Source organism: Eucyclogobius newberryi, unplaced genomic scaffold (genome assembly GCF_026437365.1).
Source record: "Eucyclogobius newberryi isolate DKJ021-1_F unplaced genomic scaffold, fEucNew1.0.hap1 SCAF_15, whole genome shotgun sequence".
Classification (NCBI taxonomy): Eukaryota; Metazoa; Chordata; class Actinopteri; order Gobiiformes; family Gobiidae; genus Eucyclogobius; species Eucyclogobius newberryi.
Genome location: NW_027315779.1, coordinates 199,718 through 213,714, shown reverse-complemented (window position 1 = coordinate 213,714; position 13,997 = coordinate 199,718). Strand labels below are relative to the sequence as shown.

At 41.3% G+C, this 13,997-nt stretch overlaps 1 protein-coding gene across 4 annotated transcripts in view; it reads right to left on the bottom strand.

Moving 5' to 3' along the window:
- The window catches only part of LOC140360474 (prolyl 4-hydroxylase subunit alpha-2-like), a 55,391-nt gene extending 42,095 nt beyond the window's left edge, over window positions 1-13,296 (bottom strand). For all 4 annotated transcript variants that reach the window (XM_072445678.1, XM_072445677.1, XM_072445676.1 and 1 more), the window contains exons 1-2: window positions 13,151-13,296; window positions 1,703-1,798 (exon numbers count right to left, since the gene is read on the bottom strand). In XM_072445678.1, the coding sequence (XP_072301779.1) occupies window positions 1,703-1,784 (82 nt within the window). In that variant the 5' untranslated portion in view covers window positions 1,785-1,798; window positions 13,151-13,296. The remainder of the gene's footprint in view (window positions 1-1,702; window positions 1,799-13,150) is intronic.
- Between the last annotated feature and the right edge of the window lie 701 nt (window positions 13,297-13,997).

The window sequence follows — 13,997 nt, the reverse complement described above, 5'->3', positions numbered from 1 at the left end:
CTTCATATATGTCCAGAGTGTTTTTTTGATTGATTCTCGCAGTGTTTAGGTATATTACAGACTATCTCCTTTCCTCCAATCCCCAAACTGACAGGCGGTGGGGCAAGACCGCGTCATAAGGGCAAGCACGCGTCATCATCCCCCCTCTGCACCCCCATCCCGCCTGCCGCCTCCCGCCCCCTTCACCCCGGCTCCGCGCTGCTCGTGTCTCCCATTCAAGCCTCGGAGTTTTTCTGTTTCGATTTACGAGGAAACACGGCTCAAAGAGGCCCAAAACTTCATTAATGATATCGCACTCTTTACTATTATCACAATGGTGAAGGTTTATGTGGCAGTTGATGCAGCAACCGGGAAAATAAACAGAGAAAAGTTCTATCCGATACCGAAAAACCAGGAAATAAGAGCGCAATGGACATAAGACTTTATATATATATATATATATATATATATATATATATATATATATATATATATATATATATATATATATATATATATATATATATATATATATATATATATATATATATATATATCTGTATCAACACGTTTTTATTCAGTCTCAAAGTAGACTCTTTCTCACTCAGCTTACAGCTGTGGGGCTACGTCACGGGTGGGCGGGGCACACACGCTCTCTGAGACTACGTCACAGATTGGGCGGGGGAGCCAGATCGCTCTGCACAGGGGTGGGGGCGAATATCAAACCAAGCCGTCTGCATTTCCGGGTTGGTGAGGCGGTCCAAGGTCTGGGTGATATTTCTTAACTATTATGTTAAGGGTGTTGCACAACACTTATTATTATCAATTATACACTTAGAATAGACTACGAAACGTGAAAAAAAGCATGTTATGGCACCTTTAATGATTACTGCTTATCAAAGACCCACTTCTATGCTTTTAACAAGAGCGTTCCACAGTACGTAAACTTGGTTATGTCCCACTGTATGGCATTAAACTTATCTATTGTTATGTAATTACCGTATTTTCCGGACTATAGTTTGGCCGGGGTGCGACTTATACTTCGGAGAGACTTATATGTGATATTATTTGTTATTTTCACACTGACAACCACAAGAGGGCGCTCTAGGCTCTAAGCGACGCAGAAGAAGAATCTGCACTTCCTCTGGAGTTTGTGGAGTTTTTTAGAAGTGACACAGAGGAAGAAGAATTCAGTGGATTTAGTGATTTGGGGTAAAACTGATGCTAAACTTGTACTTGAGCGACATATAGTACAGAAAATACGAGATAAAGCTATACAGTGGAATATTCCAGGAAAAGCAAATACATTTCCTCAGAGACAAGCATGTGGCGACCCCTTGATAGAAAAGTTACACAATAGGGCTTTAACCGACATTAGTAATCAAACAATTAATTCTTTCGTACATCGAGATCTTTTTAATGCATTTTTAACCCAAAAAATGATTGAAATTTGGTAACTGAAGGCTTCTGGATAGAAAATATTCTGTGTATTACCAATTTAATTCAATGTTGTATCTTTGTATTTAATAATGAACCCGTCTTTACGATCAAACGTCTTTTTGTGAGCGTTTTAGCGTCTGTATAGTCCAGAGAGCGATGAGCAAAATACAACCATTCCATTTATTGTATGTTTTGTCTTTGTCTCACAGGAGCGCTAAAACAGAACAACAACAACAGGACGGTTACTCCCACAATTTAAAGAGTAAAGTATTTATGCTTTTACCAATGGAAGTGAAGATCTCGGCCTGTGAGATGCAGCAGCAGCAGAGCAGGACCAAAGAGCAGAAGACACCGAAGTCACGCATCGTTTCTCTGACGTCTGCAACAAAAAAACACATTCAAATCATGTCATTTTCAATTCATGGACACTTCGCAGAACAAGGTGAAGTCATAATCCAACATTCAGACGGTCCTTTAGATTTAGAAATGATCCTTAACAAAGCAAAAAGTAGCTCAGACAGATTTTCCAGATTTCCAAATCTCTTGTAATAAGTGTGTTCTTCCAAACCAAATGTGCTTTTTCCATGATGTTAGTAATAATGAGTCATAGCGGTCGACTGGGGACGTGTTCAGCACAAGGTTTTTCACATGTTACAGATGTTTGGAGAAGAGTTCATTTTAGAGTCATTTCAGGCCTATTGTGTTTTATTTGTAGTCTAGACATGAAGATTAAAAAGTCTCATACAAAAATAATGCAGGTCAAATGAGACTTTTCTTTGATCTAGAATTCAAGCTCAGAAGGTTCATGTTTATTGTCCCCTTTGGAGAATGTGTCCTCTGCATTTAATTCATCCTTGAATGCCAGTGACAGGAGCAAATGTCAAATCAAAAGAGCACAATCAATAATTTAAATAAAATCTTTTAGGCTCATTAAGGGCCAAGGAGACTGAGGACTCTGAGGTGGACTAGTCCATCACCCAAACTGAAGTCTCTGAGATTGTTGGCGGGTTCCTCTGTGGCAAGGCTCTGGGGGTGGATGAGGTCCTTTAGTATCTACAGTCTCTGGATGTTACTGTCTTGTCGGGGACAGTACCTCTGTCCACAGAGGGATCTCACTCCTCAGCCTCCCCGGTAGGGTCTACTTAATAGTACTCGAGGAGAATCCCACTGATAGTCGAATCTTGGATTCAGGAGGAGCAGAGTGGAGCCGTGGAACACTACAGCGGCTCTACTCCGAGCTCCTCCCGTGTGACTGAGCTCCTCATCCTGCACCTAAACGTACATGTCATACTTTTCAGACTTTAAGCCGCTACTTTCCCCCCACGCTTTGAACCCTGCAGCCCATACAACAGAGTGGTCAATTTCTAGATTTGTACTGGCTTATGGCCACCAGGGGGCACTCTAGCAGGAAGTGCAAGCATTTGACACACTGTAGAATAAGACGTCAGTGAACAGAGGTCACTATGTTTTAAACTACTACAATCAGACTCATATTCACGGAGAAATGAGTCTAACGAGGAAGTGAATCTAGACAATATCCATTTTCCTAGAACCGTGAAAACGATTAAAGGACACATATTATGCATTATTGTATTGTTAATGTATTTCAAACATGCTCATGTCCCTTTAGTTTGGCATCTCACGTTTTAGAAAATTGTCTACTAAAGCACACATGACATCTGGAATTCAGTTAGAGCTCAGTCTAGTGGCTGCACAAAGAATTACACACAGGAGATAAACAAATCTAGCTTTCCCCCCGACATGCAACAGAAGGCAATTTGAGGGCAGAAACGCTCAGAACGAGTCTGGAGATGATTTTTGGTCTTAAAAACCTTCCTATCTGAGTGTTTTTTGAGGCTCGGTGGGGAGAGGATTTACTAGACAAGATGAATGAAAATACAGTGAAAAAGCAGAATACAACGTCAGGTTTTTTGTTGAGGGAACGAAGTCAGAACAAGGATAAACGCTTATATTTGCACAATCTGTGTCCGAATGTGTTTAAACTCAGCAAACACCAGTCGCCAGTGTAGAGTGTGTAAAAAGCAGGGAGACAGAATAAAGCCACATGCTGTAGAAAAGAATGTACTTTTATGTTCCCGTCTGTGCGAGCCTCTTTTATTGCCCTGATCTAAAGCTCGCAGTCCACGTCTGCTGCCAACAACGCCGATGCTTCTTCGGCGCAGACATAATCCAAACCTTCCACTACAGTTTCTCTCCAGAGCGTCTTGGCCTTTGCAGAAAAACGCGACACCCGAGTGTGTAATCACGCAGAAACCCGGCTCTTACATCGCCCTTATGAGATGAACGTGACACTTTGAAGAGTGCGCCGAAGGGAAGGACCCAAAACATGCATTACTTTCACTGCGCACCACTCACCCGCAGACGTCGAGCCGGAGCAACACCGTCGACGCAAGCTGATCAAACACTAGAAGGCCACACGGAGAGAGGTGCAAATCTTTGCGAATTTGCATAAAGTGAAAGTGTTGTTCAGGCAGAAGGTGGAGCAGAGTAGTTCTTTCAAAGAGCCTGTGTTCCCTGTCCATGGGTTTCACACTCACAAAAAAGACCATTTAAAAGATATAATAGTATGTTATTTTGGATTGTTGAGTCCTCAAAGCCCCAGGGGGTCGATAAATGGCTCATGAAACGGCAATAACACAATACATTTGATAAGGCACATGATATTCTGCACTATGGCACCATTTTTTAAGAACCAAATACATTTTATCTGCACTATTTCTTTGTCAAACCACTGCCTGCACAGACTTAACATGAAATACACATCAGAACAGCGCACGCGTCAAATGTATCGCGTAAACAAGTTTCCTTTAAACACCATTGCAGCGCTGCCACTAAATAATAATGCCGATATATCGATACAACAGCCCACGATTCTGTATCACCAGGTGTAGCAGCACTAAACTTTAGCACAAACTGAAACTAAACTGAAACACATTCATTGGTGCCATAATGCAGCGATTTCTTAGTCAATAATTCAACTTTTCTGTTTGAGGGTCCGGCACCACCTGACTGTGAAGCTGTTATAGCTTTGCCTGGAATGTTCCACAATATTGCATTAAACGTATTGTATATAATTAGCATTTTGCAGGTGCGTTATTGCTAAAAATGGAGACAGAATGAATGCGATACTGTTGAACATTCAAGATGAAACATTACTATGCGTTCTGTCGTGTTTGAAATTACGGCAATCAATTGATCAATAAAGCAGCAGCATCTCCACCAGAAATGTTACACAGTGCACCTTTAACACCATGACTTTGTTAAATGAATTGTATTTCAGGAAATGCATTTACCGCAAACAAAAGAATTGTTCTGATTACTCCCAAAATTTAAATCCCTGTGAAAAAGTAAGTCAAAGTAAACATGAATCTTAGGCATGTGCATAAATATAAACCGTATATAAACCAGAATGAAATGCAAGATTCCCAAGTCAAAGCAAACAAACAACAACAACACGCCTTTATGTTGCTGTCAAACTGTCAAAGCAACAATTAAGTGGGATTGTATAAAGGATCAACTCTGTAGCTTAATTTGAGAGCGAGAAACAGTCCAGAAAGTTGTGCAAATATAGTTAATATAGTTATTTTGAGTTGGTATGTGGGTCATATCAAAAGTCATTAGAGTCACAGATTCAACCCCGAGATTGACCTTTTCAGAGTTTGGATGTTTGGGCTGAACAGACGCAGAGCTGTTCGAACACGTCCAAAGTGGCCAGTTTGGGAACGACGGGGCAAATATGTGCTCAGACTCCACGTGTCAACTCTACAGAAGACGGTGTGTCAGCGAAACGCAAGAATCTGTAACGTTCTGAGTAAATACACAGCAAGTGAATATATTAACTTCTGACTTTAACGCTAACGCTACACTACACCCTGTACTGAAGACAAGTCAAGTCCCGGGTCAAGGACAAGCAAGTCCCAGGTCAAGGACAAGTCAAGTCCCAGGTATGTTATATATGCTGACACAGTCTCTTCATTTAAGTCCAGGCTTAAAACGTTCCTCTTCGAAATCGCTTATGGTCAGACCATAGCTCTAGCTACGCTGCCCTAGGAGTAACTATGCTGGGGGAAGTATGACAACTTGAGCACGATCCTCTTCTTCTGACTAATTGTTCTATCAAACAATATTTACTTTTTAATTCCACTTGCAAACTGTTCACCGCCTTCTTTTTCTTTCTCTCACTCCTGAGGACCTGTGGACCCAGATGTCCCTCTCCTGGTGAAGTGGTCCCTGTCCTGTGTGGACGGTCCCTAATCTGCCTGAAGAGTGGGTCCAGCTCGACTCAGACGGTCCCTCATCTGCTTGAAGAGTGGGTCCAGATCGACTCAGACGGTCCCTCATCTGCCTGAAGAGTGGGTCCAGCTCGACTCAGACGGTCCCTCATCTGCTTGAAGAGTGGGTCCAGATCGACTCAGACGGTCCCTCATCTGCCTGAAGAGTGGGTCCAGATCGACTCAGACGGTCCCTCATCTGCCTGAAGAGTGGGTCCAGCTCCAGTCTCCCTTGTGTCCGTCTGTGAGAGTCGGATCTCTCCTTCACTGGAACTCCTCCAGGTTTCTACGCTTTTTTCCCAAAGAGGGTTTTTTTTGTAGTTTTTCCTGGCCGAGAAGGAGAGTCTAAGGACAGAGGACTCTGGGACATCGTCCCTCGCCACCACAGACATTGTCTGACTCCATCGCCACCACAGACATTGTTGATTTGGCCTCAGAGGCGACTGTTGTTGTGATTTTGGGCCTTACAAAAATAAATTGATTTGATGATGAGTCATGGACAAGTCAAGTCCCGGGTCAAAGACAAGTTCTCTACTTTGAGTTTCAAGTCCTTTGAAGTCATTCACCCAATTACAGAAAATATGTTCACAAATGATCTGACATTTGTGAAAGTCATGTCCCGAGCCAAAGTCCATGTTGAGTCTCAAGTCTATTTTATCAAGTCTCTGATCATCAAAATTGTGATGCAAATCTGACTCGAGTCAAGCCACGACTTGCACGTCCAAACCTCTGCAGAATTGTAGAGAATACATTAAGTTACTGGAGATGAAATAAGCCTTTGTATTAGTTATTGTTTGTTATAATGACATTATTAGAAGAACACTTTTAAACTACAAATATTGAGTTTGCTGATATTCCATGCTTTATCATGTCAGTTCTGTTCCGTAAGTTGTCCAAGGACCCAAAAACTCCACGCATCGTCTGAATAGTTTAACAAAACTATTAAAAACATGAAATAGTGGGATTGTCCTTCACATTCGTAAGCGTTCAAGTTCTCTAGGGTTTTCTACAGGTCTTGCTTGTGGATACAGTCTTTCCAGAACATTATCTGCCTAAAGCTTGAAAGAGATACACAGATGCGAGGACCAGATTGTGGCCCTCGTAATTTACAGCTTTGTGCGATGTCCAAGTCTAAACAGGCAGCATTTCCCGACACCGTCCTGCAAAGATCCCGATAAATATATGTATCTGTCTTCGGCATGAGCCTGAGCCCGTGTTTACTCTGGAGACACGCTGCAACACTGCATCGCATTAGCAGACAAATGTCAAGTGGTACAGTAGTAAACGTGGAGATTTTCGTTCACTTCCACTTGGTTTTATATTGACCAAGGTCGTATTGTGTCAATCGTGAACTACTGTAACGTAGTGAATATAGTTACTGGTCTATACACAGACTCCAGCAGATGAGAAGACAGTTTTATGACTCAGACAAAGTAGTAATTACATCGAAATGACACGGGAAATGTACACAATTTTGTATTTTGATGAAAAAATGAACTATCCAGATGTCATCGAGAGGCTTGACTTTAGTTTTATGGGGGTAAAAACAAACAACGAATCGATTTATTGAAAGAATAATTGCCAGACTAATCGATTATCAAAGTAAAGGACAGTTGCAGCGTCCATATTTTGATTGGGGATGTCACGATATCAAATTTTAGTGTTACGATCATTTTATTGAGACTGTGACGAAGCAACAGTGAAATCTTTCATTTTCTTTCATTCATGTTACTATTCCTCGAGTTTGTGAGCGGCTTTACCAAACTGAACTCTCTGAAAAGACTAAAGTTGAAAATTACAGCCAGATAGAAAAGTTACTTACATTTAGCTCTTCTTTTTGGACTATGGACTGAACTAAAAAGACTTAATTTGGCTTCTAAAAATGTTCACGATTCTCATTTTTTGGTTCTTGCGTTTACACTGTGACCTGAACAATCACGAGTATCGATTAACCTAATGATCTTGGCGTCCCCAATTTTAATATACAGACTTTTACCATGTCAAAATGATGTCACAAAACATTGATGGCTTCGTTTCATTTCTACACGGGTTAATAGCTTACATATGCTTCCAAAGAGTTCAGTCACTTCACTTCACTTCATTGGGTTAATCTATAACACTTTAGTCTTTTGGAACGCACGATAACAGGGAAAACATGAACATATTTGAGAAGTTTGATATCGTGTAGACTCCAACGCAAAGATGAATGTGTTTCTTACTCTGAGGCTTATCTCTGAATGTTCTTGGCAGGAAAGCAGCAGATTATACGCTAAACTGCTGTATCTGTCGTTGCAATATGAACCAAACGTCATAGAATAAATATTGGCCCGGCAGATATGACACGAGGAGCAGCTCAAACTTAAACCCGAGGAAGCAGAGGCAGCCAACATTTCAAGAGTCTAAAGTCGTTTTTGTCTTGTCCGTACAGCTATAGTTACATTTATATCTATCATTTATCATTATTACACCCAAAAGTTCGACATTTTTGTACATTTTGTCTCTATTTCTGTCAGCTGCTCCAAAATGAGTGATTGTCAAACTCAAGTTTGATACTAAGGAAGAGCCACTTACCAAAACTACACAGAAAAAAAGTGAACAATCCTACAGTAAAATGTAATTTAAGGCAAAACAATATCAGTTTATAGCTCTCAACATGTGATCCCAGACTAGTTCTGATAAAGTTTCATTCAGGAAACAGTTCAGTCATGGTTATGTTTTAGTATTGATTCGTATTCAGTATTTTCATTGCGTAACGTTGACAACCGTAACCATACCGTAAAATCACAACAACGGTGTGTGTGATGACAGTTTGGAACAGTCAGAGATGGAGAGCGACAACGTAAAAGGCAACATCGTTTATTTCACCGCCTTTGTTGAGATTAGTAGCCACCAAACATTAGCAGTTATCGATCTGGTAATAACCGGTGGAACATTGTTGGACAGTAGCTTTGAGATTTCTCCTTTTTCCCCACTGTTTTTTGTAGTTTTTCTTTGGCGAGAAAGAGGATCTAAGGACAGTTATCCATTTGCTTGAACGTTGGACCTTCTGCTTCTCTATTATTCACCTACGTCGGTTTCATTGCTTGATAGTCAAACTTTCTGCTGGTACAAATCAACCATTTTGTCTGTACCCTGCCCGGCGACTGCTGCTTTTGGGCGTTTTTACTACAATAAGTCGAAAACAAATTGAATTCTGTCGTCTCTTTAACCCTGTAATCGCTTGCGTTTCCCTCTAATGTCCCGAACTTGTGGTTGGATTGAAGCATCCGCGGACGATCAGAGCGCTTCACTGCGGATTCGAGGAGGTTCGAGAGCGTTCATAACCTCGGCTGAATGTTTACGGAGAGTGACCCATCTCGGGCGCGTATTAACCGCATTGGTTTACACAGGCCGAGGGTCAGGGGCCGAACAAGAGAACTGCAAACATACAGCTGCACCTGGCAAACAACCGAGCTGCAATGCAAGTGGAAATGCAGATTAGGCTTTAAAAACGTACGAAACGAAAGCAAATCGGTGTCTGTACAAGCGTCTCGACTTAAAACCGCCTGAATAAATGTAATAAACACAAACCCAGACTAACACACGAGCTTGTATGTCTGTATTTGGTCTAATGTTGAGTTAATTAATACTTTTTTTTATCTAGACGGCACTAAATAACGTGACTGAACCTGTAGATTTGTGATCGATGTCATAATTCATGGATTCCAGGCAAAGAATTCCCTCCTGATTAAAAAAAAAGGTCCTACATCGCAATTCTAATCAAGCTATGAGATCTTTTGACTGGCGAAAGATAATTTCCTGAAACCCAAGAAACAGCTCTGAAAGTGAAGAAAGACGCACAAAATTAAGCAGCAGAGCTTTTCGATCGCACACGGCCCGATCACGGACCAAAGACGGAGTCATCCTCGTTCCTTTATTGAGTCCAGACGCTGCCTTTGTCATGCATGGCTGCAGGGCGTGGAGCAGTGTCGGCCGGTATTAGCCTTTTATAGCATTTCAAAAGGCTTTGTGCTGTTGACTAAAGGTCGAGTCCTGTTCCAATCCAGGTTCAGTCCCAGTTTTGATGTTGCTCCTTCGAAGGCCTTAATAACGTAGACCTTAGAAGAAACCAAAGCCCGGCGTTGGAACATGTTTACGGTCTTAACGGATTGGGACACGTCAAATGTTAGCACTTAGCTCTTGTTTAAACCATGTCAAAGGCTCGAATATACAACTGGTAATCCACAGAACGCCCTTTAGGCCGGACAAATTGAAGGACTGTTGGAGCGAATGGAGCGAGGTCTGTGATTATCCGGGGCGTACCCCTCCCTCACGCCCCCCAAACCACGCCCCCCAAACCTCCCTCACGCCCCCAAACCCCCCTCACGCCCCCCAAACGGGACGGCTTCAGGCGACACCACCCGCGGGTGAATAGATAAGATAAGATAAGCCTTTATTGTCCACACATGGGGACATTTCATTGTTGCAACGCAGTAGATACAGGGGAAAAGGACAGAAAACTTATAGGAAGTTTATTTATTTACACATACACTCTTAATAGAATAACTTTTATAAAGAAAAACTCTTATTAAAAAAACTCCTATAGACAGAACCTCTCATATCTTAATAGGGAATGGAGGGGAAAAATAAAGATAAAATAAAATGAAAATAGCTAGCGTAAGACAACATAATACTAATACAAATGGTAAAGTAAACACTCTTATTTACATCAGTTATATGCACATGACTGTGACATTATTGCACATGAATGTGACATTATTGCACATGACTGTGACATTATTGCACATGAATGTGACATTATTGCACATGACTGTGACATTATTGCACATGAATGTGACATTATTGCACATGACTGTGACATTATTGCACATGAATGTGACATTATTGCACATGACTGTGACATTATTGCACCTGAATGTGACATTATTGCACATGACTGTGACATTATTGCACCTGAATGTGACATTATTGCACATGACTGTGACATTATTGCACATGAAAGTGACATTATTGCACATGATTGTGACATTATTGCACATGAATGTGACATTATTGCACATGACTGTGACATTATTGCACATGAAGGTGACATTATTGTACATGAATGTGACATTATTGCACATGACTGTGACATTATTGCACATGACTGTGACATTATTGTACATGAAGGTGACATTATTGCAAATGAATGTGACATTATTGCACATGACTGTGACATTATTGCACATGACTGTGACATTATTGCACATGACTGTGACATTATTGCACATGACTGTGACATTATTGCACATGAATGTGACATTATTGCACATGAATGTGACATTATTGCACATGAATGTGACATTATTGCACATGACTGTGACATTATTGCACATGAAGGTGACATTATTGCACATGACTGTGACATTATTGCACATGACTGTGACATTATTGCACATGACTGTGACATTATTGCACATGACTGTGACATTATTGCACATGAAGGTGACATTATTGCAAATGAATGTGACATTATTGCACATGACTGTGACATTATTGCACATGACTGTGACATTATTGCACATGAATGTGACATTATTGCACATGACTGTGACATTATTGCACATGACTGTGACATTATTGCACATGAAGGTGACATTATTGCAAATGAATGTGACATTATTGCACATGACTGTGACATTATTGCACATGACTGTGACATTATTGCACATGAATGTGACATTATTGCACATGACTGTGACATTATTGCACATGACTGTGACATTATTGCACATGACTGTGACATTATTGCACATGACTGTGGCATTATTGCACATGACTGTGACATTATTGCACATGACTGTGACATTATTGCACATGAATGTGACATTATTGCACATGAATGTGACATTATTGCACATGACTGTGACATTATTGCACATGAATGTGACATTATTGCACATGAAGGTGACATTATTGCACATGAAGGTGACATTATTGCACATGAATGTGACATTATTGCACATGACTGTGACATTATTGCACATGAATGTGACATTATTGCACATGACTGTGACATTATTGCACATGACTGTGACATTATTGCACATGACTGTGACATTATTGCACATGAATGTGACATTATTGCACATGACTGTGACATTATTGCACATGACTGTGACATTATTGCACATGACTGTGACATTATTGCACATGACTGTGACATTATTGCACATGAATGTGACATTATTGCACATGACTGTGACATTATTGCACATGACTGTGACATTATTGCACATGACTGTGACATTATTGCACATGACTGTGACATTATTGCACATGAATGTGACATTATTGCACATGACTGTGACATTATTGCATGGTTTGCACAAGTCGGTGAACTCTCAAGTCAAGAGGAAGGAATCGGGGCTGAAAGCGTCCGGCAAACTATAACTGCGATTCTTCTCGTCACGATTACATTTGCGATTCATGTTTTTTTTTTTTTTTTTGGGTCTTTTTTATGCTTGTGAGTCTGTTCAAAAGCACAAAACATGTTCGGGCGCATTAAGAATTCAGAGAAGAGCCAACGCACAAATCACACACGGCAGAAAATATCCGTAGAGGTCCAAAAAGCAAGAGTTTTTAATACATAATAATAATAATAATAATAGAAAAAGCTTCAGTTGTTTCATCTGGACTCAGTTAGAAAAAATATATTTATTTTTTTCTAGCTGAGTCCAGATGAAACAACTGAAGCTTTTTCTACTATGGAACACGCCTGGACGAATGAGGGATTACACCGACACTACATTATAATAAGACAGAAGTGAAATGGCTCTTGTGACGCGCTGATTGTGGCGGTCTAAATGACGCAAAGGGAAATAAACACCGTTTGACCTCAGCCTGGACCAATCATGAAAAAGGTCTATAAACAGCAAACTACTCATTAAAAAGGGTAATTGCCTCGGGGCCTCGTCCCCCTCGCTGACCCGGGATGCCCCCCGTCTCCAGCTGGAGCTTTGGGACGTGACGTTGCGCAGGACGCGTCTTCTAGAAGACTCCAGACACTTCTGCTTCATTCGGGACAGGGACCACAGTGTCCTTTCGGCTGCGCGGCCATAAATAGACACTTTGCGCAGTAAGATAAACTGTTATGTCGATTTAAAGCGGCTTTTTGAGGGAACCGCGTCTGAGAAGGTGTTTTTGGAAACTTTCCGCATTTTGCGCGTGGAAAGCCTCGCGCCAAACGTGAAACAAACGCGTGTTCCGTTGACAACGTCGTGACAAATCGGTTGCACGTTTCCGACCGGACCGTGCATAACAACAGTGTGCAATAACAGTGCGCAATAACGGCGCGGTCCGCAGCGGAACAGCGCGTTTTGACCATGACAGCCGTGACGTGCGTGCGGCGCGTCGATGAGCGGAAAAGACGCGTTTGTGAGGATTAAAGCTCGTCTTACCGATGTGTCCCCGCGCGGAGGGTTCCGGAGGACGAGGCGCGGGACGAGGCGCGGGACGAGGCGCGGGACGAGGCGCGGGACGAGGCGCGGGACGAGGCGCGGGACGGCTTGGCTCCCCGGGGTTATGAATAGCGCCGCGCGCGCGGACGATGTTGTAGCGTTGCCACGTACGGAGCACGCGCCGTAAAGCCGGCAGCATAGGCGCACGCACATTCCTCCGGCCGAAGTAGAATCAGAAGAATGAGGATCAGAAACACTTTTAGTGTCATTGTCGGGAATAAAAGCGAGATTCACAAACTAGGGACTTTATTCTGTGAGAAGGTGCAACATGAAACGAGAATATAATAGTAAATGATAATATTAAGGCATGAATAAACAATTGGGACTGAACTAAATGAACTAAATGAGATTAAAAAAAAAAAAAAACTTTTACTAATACTTAGACTGAATATATACACACGAGTTACAAGTAAATACCCTCCTCCTTTCAAATGCCACGTTTATTATCATCATTGTTATTATTATTAGTAGTAGTATTTGTTGTAGTAGTAGTAGTAGTAGTAGTAGTAGTAGTAGTAGTATCCTTTATTTAATAACCTGGATCTATTAAACCATTGATTAATATATAATGTAAGCAATATAAATACTATATAATAGAATACATTCATTTACATAATCATAACGGCAGTTACAGTTACAGGAATCTAAACACGGATTAAAATCATGTGTTAAAAGTAGCAATAGGAGACTTTTTCTTCTTGAAATTGCAGTGTTGTCTCTTTGCAGTGACGTCTTCAGCACATTTCAGACAAAACACAAGACATTTTGAACGTTATTTTAATGCCTC